This window comes from Lepidochelys kempii, chromosome 10 (genome assembly GCF_965140285.1).
Source record: "Lepidochelys kempii isolate rLepKem1 chromosome 10, rLepKem1.hap1, whole genome shotgun sequence".
Taxonomy (NCBI): domain Eukaryota; kingdom Metazoa; phylum Chordata; order Testudines; family Cheloniidae; genus Lepidochelys; species Lepidochelys kempii.
The window spans coordinates 24,437,947-24,454,387 of NC_136389.1; the positions used below are offsets into that span (position 1 = coordinate 24,437,947).

Genomic DNA, 16,441 nt, shown 5'->3' on the forward strand with positions numbered 1-16,441 from the left:
CATGAATGCAAAAAGTGCTGTTCTTTTTGCTTCCTCAGTGAAGGATAAAGATGTGTCCTTTTGTATTCCCCTTTTATATTCCCCCAAAGCCACTGTTTTTGTCCCCAGGGTCAGTAACCCTCACAGTGTTTATTCTTTGGTGCCTGTTGCCTTCACATGTCCCTGTTTTTTATTAGCATTGAGTTCAAACAGGTGATGGGGTGCGGTGATGGGGTCTGCTCGCCTCAGCACCTCCTGTTGGCCACCACAGGGATTAGCTCTGCTGGCTGCTGCCCCCTCTCCCGGTGGTGCCTCACCCGTCATCTTCTCCAACTGCAGACCCGCCTCAGTCCAAGTACCACAGCATCCTCTTCATGACTTGGGCCTCCGGCCGGGTCACCATCTTTATTTCCCCCTTCCAGGAGTGGGTACCTTGTCAAAGGCTTTCTGAAAGTCCAAGTACATTGTATCAGCTGGATCACCCTTGTCCCCATGTTTGTTGACTTCCTCGAAGAATTCTAATAGATTGGGGAGGCATGATTTCCCTTTACAAAAGGTATGTTGATTCTTCCCCAACATATTGTGTTCATCTACGAGTCTCATAATTCTGTTCTTTACTATAGTTTCAACCTACAGTTAGGTTTAGAGGCCTGTAATTTTCAGAATCACCCTAGAGCTTTTTGAAAAATTGTCATGACATTAGCTATCCTCCAGTCATCTGGTACAGAAGCTGATTTAAGCAATAGGTTACAGCAATAGTTTAATCTGGTCCTGGTGGCTTATTACTGTTTAATTTGTCAATTTGTTCCAAAACCACCTCTATTGATACCTCTATCTGGGACAATTTCTCAGATTTGTCACCTAAAAAGAATGGTTCAGGTATGGGAAGCTCCCTCACATCCTCTTCAGTGAAGACTGATGCAAAGAATATATTGAGCTTCTCCACAACAGCCTGGTCTTCTTTGAGTGATCCTTTAGCACCTTGATTGTTCAGTGACCCCACTGATTATTTGGCAGGTTTCCTACTTCTGATGCACTAAAATAAAAATGTGAGGTTAGTTTTTCGTTTCTTTCACTAGTTGCTCTTCAAATCCTTTTTCATCTGCATATTTATATTTTTACACTTGACTTGCCAGAGTTTATGCTCCTTTCTATTTTCCACACTAGGATTTGACTTCCAATTTTTAAAGGATGCCCTTTTGTGACTCTCAGGATATATTTTCAGTATATACACATAACTTTTTAGGTATCATCTCTACATACATCTCACAATGATATTAATGACCAGTGTGTCACTGGATTTCATTTGATCTGTGTGACAACATTCTTTATAGATAAATACGGTGACAGCAATGTGTAGTGAGTTTGTCAGGCCTGTTAGGAGTTGGGAAATCCTCCTTCATCTGGAACCAGGGCTTTTAGTTCTCCTTTGTGCTGCTCCAGCCCAGTTTACTCGGCTTACCCAGGCTGGAGCAGGAATAAGGATCTGACCCAACTCCTACAGAATAGGAAAAGTTATGACATATACTATTTCCATTATTGCATAGGAGAGTAATATACCTGTCCTCTGTGTTTGGTTTTGAAGTTGATTTTTATATAGAGAATTTGGAGAAAAGGTCCCTTAAACATTTTTAATAGCTGAGACCTAGATGAATAATACTGCAAGCATGTAGGTTACTGTCCAGGAGAGGGGTGTCAAATGGCAATGCTATAGGGTGAAACTGAGCAGATGTATGTTGTTGTCTTATAATGATAGTAAGTCTTGGTCCCATTATTCAGCATTTAGAAATTTATCAAAAGGGGGGCAATGTATGGTTGCACATCCTTTGAATGGATTAAGGTATAGCTCTGATCATAACTTGTATGGTATGTTATGAAAATATATTATCATAGATTTGTTACAAAGGCAGATATGTCTGACCACCGTCCCCAATGCACATGTCAGCTTTGCTATGTTATGTTTTGGAGGATTCATACTGATTAAGGTGGTGTGACAGTCCTCCCCACAGGTTGTGCTGTGGTAATAGAGTGCATCTCCAATCACAGGGCCAGATTGTTGTTTGTTTGCATTATGGTACTGCCCAAAGGCTTCAGGCAGGGTTAAGGCCCCATTGTATTAACTCCTCTCCAAACACGAAGCACAGTTGCCAACTTTCATGCGGTAAAAAAGCACTCCGTCTTTCAAAATAAGCCAAAAATCAAGCTAATCCCATTTCAAAACAAGGCCAAAACAAGCCAATCTGAAAGAACCTCAACATTCTATGTGAATAGATCCCCCTGGGGTGCAGTCTGGGACTGTGGTGGGCCCGCTGTGCACCCCTGACTCGCCCCCGCTTGCTGGGAGCCAATCATAAAAAAAGAAGCAACAAGATACAAGCCAAACAAGAAACAAGCTACATGCCAAAAACTAACCAAAAAGCAACTCACAAGCCAATTAAGCCAAAAACAAGCCCAATTTCTGTTGGTTTTTTTTTTTACGGGTGTCATAAATGTAAAGGGAAGGGTAAACCCTTTTAAAATCCCTCCTGGCCAGAGGAAAAATCCTCTCACCTGTAAAGGGTTAAGAAGCTAAAGGTAACCTCGCTGGCACCTGACCAAAATGACCAATGAGGAGACAAGATACTTTCAAAAGCTGGGAGGAGGGAGAGAAACAAAGGGTCTGTGTCTGTTGGTATGCTGCTTTGCCGGGGATAGACCAGGAATGGAGTCTTAGAACTTTTAGTAAGTAATCTAGCTAGGTATGCGTTAGATTATGATTTCTTTAAATGGCTGAGAAAATAATTGTGCTGAATACAATGACTATTTCTGTCTGTGTGTCTTTTTTGTAACTTAAGGTTTTGCCTAGAGGGATTCTCTATGTTTTGAATCTAATTACCCTGTAAGGTACCTACCATCCTGATTTTACAGGGGTGATTCCTTACTCCTATTTACTTCTCTTTCTATTAAAAGTCTTCTTGTAAGAAAACTGAATGCTTTTTCATTGCTCTCAGATCCAAGGGTTTGGGTCTGTGGTCACCTATGCAAATTGATGAGGACTTTTACCAAACCTTTCCCAGGAAGTGGGGTGCAAGGGTTGGGAGGATTTTGGGGGGAAAGATGTGTCCAAACTACGTTTCCCAGTAAACCCAGTCAGAGTTTGGTGGTGGCAGTGGTTATTCCAAGAACAAAAGATAAAATTAATTTGTACCTTGGGGAAGTTTTAACCTAAGCTGGTAAAAGTAAGCTTAGGAGGTTCTCATGCAGGTCCCCACATCTGTACCCTAGAGTTCAGAGTAGGGGAGGAACCTTGACAACGGGTTTGGCATATCTATCAGGAAGGTATGGTACATGCTCCAAAGATCTTACAATTTTAATTGAATGAATCAAGACCCAGTGAAGGAGTCTGAGGAATAACAGAAGAGGAAGGTAAGAGAAGGATAACCTCTGATGTTTGCCCTTGCCCCATGTAGGTAGAAGTACCAGATGAATTGTATTTGAGTAACTTCTCTATGTAGACTTGTCCCTGCCTCTTTCCAGATATAAACCATCTGGCACAATTCAGTCTTCCCTTCTGCATGAGATGTGCTGTGGGTGAGAAGAGTGTGCTGGTCACCTCAAGCATGCACTGTTTTAATCTCGCTGTTTTTACACAGCAAAGACATACAATTTCTACAGTTGCTGGGGATCTGCACAGATAAGAATGGGGAAACAGAGATTTTACTTGTATTGAAGTTGTTGAGGGCTTAACAGTCAGAATTGCTGTACAGGTTTCAGAGTAACAGCCGTGTTAGTCTGTATTCGCAAAAAGAAAAGGAGTTAGTCTCTAAGGTGCCACAAGTACGCCTTTTCTAATTGCTGTACATTATCTCTTCACTAGAGGTTTGTAATGTATGTACTTGGTGCTTCAAAAGGGCTGATTTTCCAAAGCTGAGGAAAACTGAGCAAAATTGACTGGGCAGAAACATTTAGAGAAAAGATGTGAAATAAAATATAGAGCTCTTGAAGAAGAATTTATTAGATGGCTAGAAAGCTATGATTTCACAATGAAGAAAGAGAGACAACTTTGTTTAAAAGGCCTTCCTGGTTCAGTAGTGAAATGAAGGTAGCAATTAGAAATAAAAAGCAATATATAACAAACAGAGAAAGAGGAAATAGATAACATCTGATTCATACGGACTGCTATAAAGTGCAGAGAACTGATATGGGAAGCTACGGACATGAGATAAAAATCCATGTCTGGAAGGCTAAGGGCAATAAGGAGACATTTAAGCACATTAGGAAAAAAAGAAATGCTAGCAATGATTATAGGCTCATTACTAGATGGAGATGGTAAAATAGTTAATGATGGTGCAGAAAAGGCAGAAGCAGTCAGTAAATTACTATGTTCTGTATTTGGTAAGAGTAATCTGAGAATGATGAAGTATTTTCCAATCCATTAGTAGTTAAGGAAGATGTTAGAGAACCTCTACTAGTGATAAACACTTTTGAATCAACAGGCCCAGATAACTTGTACCCTAAAGTCCAAAAAGAGTTGGCTGAGGAGATCTCTGGCCTGCTGATGTTCATCTTTAATAGATCTTGGATTAAGGGGAACATTTTCAAAGACTGGAAGAGTGCCTGTGTTCAAAAAGGGCAAGCAAGATGACACAATTAACTATAGGGTGGTTAGCCTGATATCAATCCAGGCAAAATAGTGGAAAAGCTGATGTGGGAGTCAATTGATTAAGAATTAAGAAACATAGATATAATTTATGCCAGTCAACATGGATTTGCAGAAAATTGGTCTTGCGAAATAAACCCGCTCTCACTCTTTGATGAGACTGCAAGTTTGATTGATAAAGATAACTTCATAGATTTAAAATACTTAAGACTTTTGTAATGCATTTTGGTTAAAACTGCACAACACTCTGATAAAGAAATTAGTACTATGATATCAATAGAGCATATGTTAAATGGGTTAAGAATTGGCTTACTGACAGATGTCAAAAAATAGTTCTCAGTGGGGAATAATCCCCGAATGGGGTGCACCACAGAGATTGGTACTAGGCCTGATGGTATTCAACATATTCACTAATGATCTGGAAGCAAATATAAAATCACTGCTTATAAAATATATGGATGATGCAAAGATTGGTAGATTGGTAAGTGATGATGATGACAGGACAGTTATGCAGAGTTACCTGGATTGCTTGGGAACCTTGGCCCAATCAAACAAAATGCAAAACACAGATAAATGCAAAGGGAGTAAGTTGAGAATAAGGGAGAGGATATTGGAAAGAGAGAATATAGGAGATGGGGTAAGCTATAGAGGTCTGTTTGGGCCTAATTTTAAAGCTCTATCCAGACGCAAGAATGACCCAGGAACAGCTGACTTTGAACCCTACCTGAGAGTGTCAAGTCCTTTTCAGACACAACGCTCCTTCTGGAACCTGTATCAGCGCCACTTCCGCCTTATCCTTGGGACTTGGCCTGGTGGGGGCTTTCTGCTCCTCATGCCTCTGGTTGTCTCCTGCCTGTGGGGTAGGGGTGACAGTGGCTTCATGACCCACTCCTGCCGGCCATCATCACCTCACTGTGACGTATCAGGACACTCACTACGCAGCACACACAGTGCAACAAGATAGCAGGGTGAGCAGGAGCAGGGCACAAAACCACTGTAGGAGGTGATGAGAGCCTACCCTATTGCAGTCCAAGGCTTGACCTGATCCAACCTCAACCCATCAGGTTCAGGTCAGGTTTGAAGGCCGTAGTAAGGTATGATATTAAGTTGCTATAAAATGTTTGTTAACATGATCTGATATTCAAATTGATCTGTATAACAGAAAGGTGGTAGCATTCCTCTAGTGTATTCTTTTTTATTGATGTAAATGGAGATAAAATGGGTGAGTCACATTTTTTGCATATTTCCTTATAAGCAAATATAAAATATGATTAATGATCACATCAGTATCAATACAGATGGAGCATATAGTTCCTCTTGGTAACAGTTTTAATTAAATCGCAATGAAGTTTCAGCTAAGGATACAAAATATAGATGCATGAGCAAATGTTAAATGTAGAATCAAACTAACAGTTTGTTTCCTGGCCTAAACAATGTCTAATAACAAAGCTGTATGAGCTTATTTTAATTATGTTCAACTGGACGGTTTTCATCTACACTCCTCCTGTGCAGTAAGAGGACACATCATAACCACAGAGTATTTTATTGTTCACCTACCTTCAACCAAATCATGATAAATTGATGAAAGCAAATCCAGTAACAAGGTGGGAAATAACCATCTACCTCTGCAGTGCAAGTCATGTGTATATAGTACTTTGCTTTTTCTTCCCTTCAAGGAATGCCCCAGAGACTCCAGCTGCAGACCTAGGATTTTCACAGCAGTGATGGGATTTAATGTGTGTGTATTTCATCAGTATTGTTCTGATGTATGAATTAGCTTGCTCGTTAACTGTTGGCCAGCTCATTCATTTTTCACTAAACTTTTATTTTTTCCTCCTAGGTTTATGATGAATGTGACTTGGGAAGGTAAAGATTTGTCCTTCACAGAAGATGGCTACCAGGCACACCCAAAGCTGGTGGTGATAGTGCTGAACAAGGACCGGAAGTGGGAGAAGGTGAGCATTTGTCTGCATATTAATGTACTGAAAGGCGCAAAGAGAGAATTTCAGTGCCGCTCCCTCTCCCGTGAAATACTTCTGAATTCCTAGTTTGTTGATGTCAATACACTGCTATTCTGACTGTAAATGTAAGCAAATCCCCAAAATAGATTGGTGACATGGTATGTGTTCAATTTCAGCAGAATGTTTATATTAGGCTGCATATACGTGCAGCATATACTTTCATATGTGCATGCCACTGCCTGAAGGTAAGGGAAGGATGATCATGTGGCTAAAACGCAAAACTGGGAATCTGGGCTTATGGGTTCTACTCCTGGTTTTGTTCTGGAAATCTTGAGTGACCTTAGGTAGGTCTCTTGTGCATTAGTTTTTCCTTCTGTAAAACACAGATAACATTTCTCATAGGAATGTTGAATCTTCGTTCATTAGTGATTTGAAGTCCTTGGATGTAAGGCTGTCTGTAAGTGCACAGTATTTGCCTGATAGATAGTAGAGCTGGCTGTTGGGTGGCCGTTCCATTTTGCAACAACTTCGGAGGTTTTGAAATTTGTTTTTGTTTTGCATTGGAATGACAACAAAAGCTCTCAAACATTTTTATGAAATAGAATTGTTTTAAAACATCTGATTATTTTTGGATCAAAAAGGTCAAGTTTTCAATTCACGGGTGTCTGTCAAAAGTGGCTAGAGAAGCCACATAGGACCACAGAAACCTTCCTGTCCGAAAACTTGTCAAAATGAGTACATCTCTGCAAAATATTTCCGCTTTGATGAAACAGCATATTTAAGACAAAATATGACCAGCTCTAATAATTGTGTTAGTACTACTACGTCCTGTAGGCACGCCGGTTAATGCAGAACTAGTTGCTGACAGCCCATGTGGTTGCACAGGTGAGGCCGTTATGCCAAATAATCCACCATCTGTAGAGTCTCCCTCATACAACCAGTAAAGTTATTGCATGCAAAGTAGCTGCAAAGTAAGGGGAGTGATCTGAATATACTTCTGATATCACAATGGTCTTGGACTCTTGGCATAAAAACATAAGAACGGCCATACTGGGTCAGACCAAAGGTCCATCCAGCCCAGAATCCTGTCTACCGACAGTGGCCAATACCAATTGCCCCAGAGGGAGTGAACTTAACAGGTAATGATCAAGTGATCTCTCTCCTGCCATCCATCTCCACCCTCTGACAAACAGAGGCTAGGGACACGATTCCTTACCCAGCAATGGCATAGACACGTGCCTTGCTGTTGCTTGGGTGTCATTTGCAAAGTCTAAGTGGCTGAGAATTTAAGAATCGGACAGTAGCAGACTGCAAAACCCAGTGATGATTCAACTTGGTGATATTCTAAACAAAGAGCTGTCAACTATTCTGTTCTTATCATTTCATAGTGACTCAACAGCCATTTTAAGCTTCAGAATGACACACAGAGTGACACTCCTTGAATCTTATCATATAGATAGCAAACATGGCAATTTATAGGGTGTAAATATTTTTAAAGTGGAGTTTAGTGTTTAAAACGGCAATTTAGCATCTAGGACTAAATTTTTTCTGTCATATAACCACCATCTACTGCCATTAACATCAGAATTGGGTTCTTATTGTATAATAGTCTTGAATGTTTTAGTTTCCTCCCCTTTTAATATACTATTTCACAAACACTTTTTCAGTCCAGGCTTCTTTATTTTCTCATGTCCTAACTGACTTTTTAAATTATATCCTATCAAATAAGTCCCAATGATACATGGCTTCCAGCTTTCGAAATCTTAACAAATCTGAAATCACCTAATGTGGTGATCTAAGAGTGGGCACTAACATTTTATACGTTCAGTTAAGATAAGAAAATTGTCTTTTGTGACCTACAGCAGGAAGTATACTCCACTATGATAATCTGCTCTCTCCGTATGGGCAGTATTACCATTAATATCGGTGACACAAATCTGTCATTTTGTCGTCACTAGGAGTTCTGTATGCATTGGAAGAGCAGAATATTGGTCAAGATATGCCATGTGGATCAGAGAATTTTTTGGAGACTGCTCTGCAATTTCTTGCGAGTTCACTAGTTAAACTGAGCTCACACTGGAGGAGTGAGTGAACCCCACAATCTTTCCTAAATTTGGATGGGTTTGAAAATCCAAACACAATCTAAAAACCCCTTCGCATTTTTATTAATTTGAATAATTTCATGTTTTAAAGTTTTTTGACTGCTAATTAAAATGTCATGTCCTGCTCTCCCTACCAGCAATAATAATAATAATTAATAATAATAATAATTAATAATCTGCCTGGCAGTAAAGCTATAAATGGTCAATATTTGTTTCAAAATATTTTTTATTAAAAACATTGTGTTAAATTCCTTTCGAGTGTTAATCTTAATTCTTTCAAAGTTTGGCTGGAGATTCTGAATCGTGACTGCAGCAGAATGCATTTAATTATACTGAGAGCTAAGCTGTTATTGGTGCATGTAAACCTCCATGTCCAGGGAATGTGCTCCATGGAAAAAAATCCACTGTAGCTAGTAAGTAATTCTGTTTTCTTTGATAAATGCTAATGCTGTACACTGTGATGATCTAGAACATAAATAAATATATTATGAGACTGATCCTACAAATCTTCACTCTTATAGTATTCCCATTGAAAGTGCATTTATTGAGGGCCAGATTCTGTCAATCTTATGCACACATTTGAAAAGAGTGGGATTATTAATCAAGTTAATTGTGAGTAACATGCCATAACCTGGAACTGAGAAAATGCCTGCTGTATCAGGACCTGGGAAAAATAGGCAGAGGTATGACAGATGTATTTTAAATTCTTAATGCTTGATCCATGCGTTGCTTGGGAAACCAAAGCTCCCATTGAAATCCATAAAGTCACGTGACATCCACATCTGGGGTACACACAGAATGTAGGATTGGGGCTCCAGTTTGCCTAAATGTTGCTAAATCAGTTTCCGAGCTGAATTTGTATGATCAAGAATGAGTTACTGTAGTCTCAGTAAACATGATAGCCATGCAGAGAGGGTTTACCATATCACATGATGTATTTCTTTACATTCATTGACATGAATTAAATTATTAACCCTGCAGTGTGAACTAAACATGTAAATCTGAATATTTTGAGGAATATTCTGCTCATTAACCATCACTAAAAACTTAAATGTTATTTTTAAATATGCACTAGTCTAGCTATTATATATTATCTGTGGAAAAATCACTTTGGTAACTACACACTGTGAGGTCAGTATTTGTATGAGCCAGCTCAAGGGGAAAGTGGTTTAAGACATAGCCAGTGATCCTCATAGTATCATAATTTCATACACTTTATATAGTTAAATTTGTCTTAAGGGACCACCAAAGCAAATGGTTTGATAGAGTTTTGAAAACTGAACTAGTAACTGCTTAGGGAAACTTACCAGGGGACAAATCATGTCCAAACTCCTCGATATGAACACTCTCCAGACTTCAAAGAAATACTTGGGTCTATTTCAACAAGTGACCACCATATGAAAGTGGGGAGGACTTGAGTATAGGCTCTGCTACATGTAACCAGACATGTTTTGAAGCATTATAGTTCCATTGTGCAGCTTCAGACAAGGTATGAGAATTCGTGAATTTCAACTTGGAGACATGAGAAAGTATTAACCTAACCGTTTATGCAAATCTTTATCATCTCTGCTGTACCCACTGCAACTCTGTGGCAGCCTGGGAGCAGACACTGCATGCAAATAAGGCTCACCTTGGTTTAAAAATAAGAGGGAATTTGTGGACATCTGGGTACCTAGTGGGAATGCGGGAGGCAGCCAAGTATTTTGCTGCCACCTTCTTGTGGAGAACATCCAGTGCATGTCCTCTGTATGGAAGGGATATGACTATGGGGTAAATTGGACTGGAAAAGAATTTTGAAAGAAAGAACTCCTAAATCTTGTCAGTGCGGAGCAGACCCCTGTTCTTTTCCTGGTCTTCTTAAGGGAGCTGAGGAAGGGGGTTTGGGTCTCCTATGTCTGGACCAATGAGAAGCTTACCCCCTCTTCCCTGCATTGTACAATTTGTTGCTGGGTACTCCCACATATTATAAGTGAATGAAGTTGTGGCCTAATTAAACCACATACATGACCTCCAGTCTTTCTTCTGGTATGGATAGACAATGCTCCATGTGCCTTCCTAGAGTTTCCTTCACATACCATACACCTCAGTTGTTTCCTTCACGAGTTTCAGGAACAAACTGAGTGTGGACACTTAGATCTGTACAGTGTCATTTTATCTAATTTTATCACAGGTTTATCTAACGTTTCCCCTCTTCTTGCTCTAGTAGGAGTCTGACAGAAAGTCTGACACCTTTCAAACAGTGTAAATATATTATTAAACTTAGAGCCAACATCTTCCTTTTGTTGGTTTCCTGATGGACACAATTTTACTTCAACTGGCAGCGTTTCAATAGGTTGTATCACAGTTCTGTTTCAGTGGGATTTTATAAATCCTAGTATCTAATTATATGGGTCATTCACGCAAAATACTGATAGTACAATAATCCAGTAGTCCTTGTAGTATAGCAAATGTACATACAAATTACAGTATAGTTCCTTTATAATGTGAGTAACGAAGAGTAATTGCTTCTGTTTAATGTGAAGTGCTTTTATCTAATTTTCTCCTTCAGGTACAAGTTTTAATATGAAACCCCTTGATTCAGTTTCCCTTTGCTCATAGTATAATAATCTTTTTGTACTTGATTATAACTTCCATAACATTTCTCTTTCGGGACTAAAAATACCTATGCTGGATTTAGCTGCAAGGTTTAAATGTGCAGAAAATCCATTCAGCCATAGCTGAGTTGTTACAGGCTGAAAAAAGGTACATGCTCTCACTGTAAAAATAATAAAAGAATCACTTTCCCTCTATAAATGACTCAGACATGCAAACTTTGAAACTTACACAAAGTGTATAAATAGTGTTAGGGGGAGAGGGGAGGGAGTGGGTGGTCCACAGCCAAGTTTGAAAAACGTTGCTTGAACGAATAATAGTTATGAAAATCACTTCTAGGAATGTTAAGTAGGCATCCACCAAGATGTCATGATAGATCCTAAAGAGGCTCCACAAGTATGTATTCTCCTTCCCATTCTTGCTGGGCACAGGGACTGTTGTTCTGAGGCAAGACCGTTTACATGGAGTGTGTAATGTGTGTGCTTCATTGAAATGGTCTACCTGGATAAAAATGCAAGCGTAAGCAACACCACCCCTAGCTCTAATACAGTGTGATGTGCTGCTGCCCTGTTAAACTAGCCCTGCAGAAATCGTTCCACTGCCAAACAGTAGCATCTGTTCACCTCAATAAGGTATCATCCTTTCCTGTTCAGTTGACCTCATGGAGATGTGGACTTCAAAGGTTTTTGGGGCTATTTAAATATAAACATTTTAAGCATGAATCACATAGCCTCTTTTTTTTTTTAAAGCCAAGGAAATTAAATGCAAAAAACATATCTGATATTAAAGTGATTTTATATTGATATTATATCAATCTGATATTAAAGTATAGTAAAAATAGATAAAAAATATCAAATGCAAAATTAAGTTCCTAGAGAAAAATTAATTCAGCTACTTTGCATATCCTATACTAAACCTTACTTCATGGTGAACATTTAATAGCAAAAGCAGGAACATATTACACTTAAACAAGAGTATATTACATATATAAAGGTGAGCACAGGATAAAAACATTTTTTGTGCTTTATTACTATTCTGTGATGTGTAAAGATAAACACATAGCCTTATTTGTTAGAAACATTTTTCCTGCTTGCTATTTTTTCTTTATAAAATTAGCTACAATATCCTCAAATCCTTTTCTTTCTGAAGAACCCCAGTCTGTAGAGTAATGTCAAATGGTGCTATAAACTGAGAGTGAGACTTACCATTCCCTTGCTCCTAGATTGGAGGGAGGAAGTAGTAGAGGTCAGGTTATAGCTTTGTATATCACATCACTGTGCATGTCTGTCCTCCTACACAGAAAGGGAAGTGAGCATCTGATATCTCATATTTCTAGGGCAAGTGGGAAAAGAGAAATAAGACTTTTTAAAAATGTATAATAAATTAGTGAGATGTAAAAAACATTTTTTGCTTTACTCCTGCTTCTTGTAAAAATGTTTGTAGAAAATATTATATTGTAGGTACAACACAGCTGAGTCTGTTCCAAATCTCATGTTGCTATAGGAACCTTCACTTCCACATGTCCAAACTTATTAAAATTCCAACTGTGCATTAATATTGCATTTACTGTATGTGGTCAAGGGCTTGATTTTGCACTTTGATTAACTTACAGAAGGAGGAGTCAGCCCTGATGTGCAAGACATGATGTGCATATCAGAAAAATAGGGGGCTTGTGGTGGGCGAATCCCCTGTCCTAGATAAGAAAACTAAGTTCTCCATGGAGTGTTCCGTCTGGCAAAAAAAATCTCCTGTTTCATATAGCCAATAGAAGAAGTGTAGCATGTACAGCATTACAAGTGAAGCAACACTGTCCATGTTTAGAACTGAAAAACAGAACACTGGTTCAGATTTTGGAAAGCTTTTTGCTGTCAAATTACCGTGATGTTGAAAAATCACTGAGGTAATATAGTACCGAGTATAATTTCTCAGGAAATCATCGCATCCAAAGTAGATAAGGTGAAGCTGCGATTTTTTTGGCAATTCAGATCACACCATGGTACTTTCAATAAAAAATATGGGGAGACCATATACCTTTTAACTAGAACAATTGAAATAACTGGGAACCAAATGTCCATTTGTTTACATATTCCTCACGTGAAATATACAATAAAACCTTCTTATAGGCAACTCTGTCATGGGGCTAATATGTTCTAACTTGATGTTAAACAGGACTTTACACCTAGAGTAGATGTAGCAACACACTTTCTTGGCTACCTTTGTTGCAAAGTCCTGTTTAAAGTCATGTTATTTAAAATGCAAACACAACATATTTCTAGATGTGTTCATACATAAAACTGTATTCAGAACAGAGTTAAAGTCCAGAATTGCATCTCTGCTTTTCAGTGAACAACTTGGCTTTTTTTTTTATAGTTTTTATTATAATGAAATTTCATTTCATTGTATCGGTGTTGTACTTAGCTAATTTCCTTGGAATGCATCAGTTATTACCAAGCAGTTGTTAAATTCTGTGTTCCAAAAGAATAATCACCATTCTTCTCCTCCTCCCTGGCTGAAAAATAGGGGAAGAGTTGTAACTATTGTGGAGGAGTGGTGAAGAATGCCGGACTCCTATTTTTATAGCAGCTGGTCCCAGTGGAAGAATACAGGAGCAGGGGCATTTGTGCTGGAGCTGTTTCCCACTGGGAGTGAAGGCATGGCCATCCAGAGGCTACTTCAGCTGCCAAGGTTGTCACTATAACCCACTGGTGTGCGTGTGTTACAGGTCCCCTTCTGGGCCAATTCACAGAGGATATTAATTGTCACAACCGCAATGTATAGATTCTCTTGGCATTTTAGCTCAAGCTGTAGCAGCTCATGCTTTTAGTTTTGGAAGGTCCCTGATTCGGTCCCTGATTCAGTCCCCTACGCATCAGCCAAGAGGGCAGCTGTCAAACCATCAATCTGGAGGTGAAGAGAGGGGGTCATTGGCCTGAGTAGTACTCTCCTATTATAGTGAAATGCTAAACCTGCATTGTTAGAGAGTTCCCAGTGTACATACCATAGGCTTATATTTAACCCAGTACTTCTCAGGCTTATTTGAAAACTTGCACTAAACAAAGCTATGCTGCACTAGACTAGCTGGATGGAATTCTGATCTCAGTACAGGAGCTGAAAGAATTATGCTGTGCACTGGGACTTTTCTCCACAAACTAAGGAGCAGTGGGAAAACCACTCAGGACTGCAATAGCCTGTGTGACTGCTCTGCTGCTGTCTGTCTATACTCTAGGTGTATGTATACACACACCTCACTTATTACTCTCGTGCCTGAGGGCCATAGTATCTGGGCTTTCTTGTCCACAGAGGAGTGGGATGAGGAATAAGGGGTAGAGCTGCATCGTCTCCCTTGTGAGGCTTTCAACCCAGTTTTGAAGGTCAGAGGTTCCAGTGTTTCTTGAACTTCTTCAAGACCTTCAGGTGACTATCTAGAATTAATGTTTCCTGTTATTAACACATATATGTATTAATTGTAGCATGCTGTATCGTAAAGTAATTGAGGAAACTGGGATCTAGATAAAAGTGTCATGCAAGAGGACCTTCAAAAATATAAAGTGATTGCAGTATTCTGTATTCTGCCATGCATCATATTTTGCAATGGAAGGGGTATGGCAAATGCTTTTTTTCCTAAGAAGAGGAGTTTTCTCTCATGCTTTTCTCTGCAGTGAGACAAGATGGGTGAGGCAGTATCTTTTATTGGATCAACTTCTGTTGGTGGAAGGTGTAAGTTATACACAGAGCTCTTCTTCAGTCTTGGGAAGGAAATCAGAATAAGTTAAATACAAGTTGGGGCAGATTGTTAAGCATGAGGGGTAATGCATGTTGTAGGAGGCCATCGAAATGGAGTGGGCAATAAGGGTTAGATTGTTAGGCAATAGGAGTTTGAAGTGGGCCATTAAGGGTTAGCTGGCAGGTGTGTGTTACAAATTGTTGTAATGAGCCATGAAACCAGTGTCCCTGTTGAGTCTATAATATGTGGTGTCTAACATCATGAATTTAAGTTCCCAGGCTTGCCTTCTGAAGGTGCATGCAGGGTTCCTTTGAGGATGAGTATTGTAAGATCAGATATGGAATGATCACTTTTTGGAAAGTGTTCATCCACAGGTGATATGGGGTCTTTGTCATTTTTCTGTGAGTTCATTTGTGAGCTTAGTGATTGGCTGGAGTCACCCACATAGTTGTTGGGCACTTTTGATGCACTGGATAAGGTATACCACATGTTGTGATACGCATGTGCAGGACCCCTGAATTTTGAAAGGTTTGTTTTTAGTGGTAGTTTTCTGCCATTGTCTGTTGTTACTAAACTGACACGCTTAATTGATCAAATCTTGTAGTTTCCAGATATTACCTAAAACTAAGATGAAGTATTCCCAAAGAATAGTTGGAGAAGTCCACTAGAACAAAGGAAACAGCTAGTTTTCCTACAAAAAGTGTATGTCAGGCCATATGTTTGCTTGGTATTAATTTCTTGATATGAGTAAGATACTCCAAGTTTGTACATCTTCATCACACCTGTTGGTATTTCAGAGAAAAAGAAAGCATGTGCTCTATTATAGATTGCAATTGAAATGTGTTCTGAAAGGGACTGTGCCTGTTTGAACAGTAATGAGAGCAGATGTAGCTATTCATCTCATTCTGTCACTTTGTTACAAAAGGATTATGAATAATAGTCTTGTAATTTAGCAAGCATATTATATTCTGAATTATACTAATGCAAAGTATTGCAATGATGCTTTTGCATTAGTTAGCTGCCCTGTCATAGTGCTATTTGTTGTATAGCATCCACTCTTTCATGTATAATCTTTGTCAAATATTTATTAACATACTGTTCCTTTGATTACTTATGTTCGAATATCCTGAAAAGTTTTAGAACCATAAATATAATCGGACAGTTCATAGTACCTCACATAGATTGCAAAAACCTTTGAATGGAATCCTATTGTTAAGATGCTTTATTCCCCCCACAACATCAAGCTATCCATTTCAATGATAATATTGACTTTCTACAGGTTGCACCTTTATATCTGATTATTCCTTTCAGAAATTGTTTGGTGTATGTGGCATATATTTTTCTTTACTTCCCTGCAATTATTCTGGTCTGCAGCCAGGATATTACTAGTTACAGTGACTTGATTTATCTATTTTCTATAATGTACAGTAATGAGCTATTCTGT

At 39.0% G+C, this 16,441-nt stretch overlaps 1 protein-coding gene across 1 annotated transcript in view; it reads left to right on the plus strand.

Moving 5' to 3' along the window:
• LOC140918344 (glutamate receptor ionotropic, NMDA 2A) overlaps positions 1-16,441 on the plus strand; it is a 220,538-nt gene that overhangs the window by 183,996 nt on the left and 20,101 nt on the right. Inside the window, exon 4 of the mRNA XM_078854476.1 lies at positions 6,459-6,573. Within this exon, the coding sequence (XP_078710602.1) occupies positions 6,459-6,573 (115 nt within the window). The remainder of the gene's footprint in view (positions 1-6,458; positions 6,574-16,441) is intronic.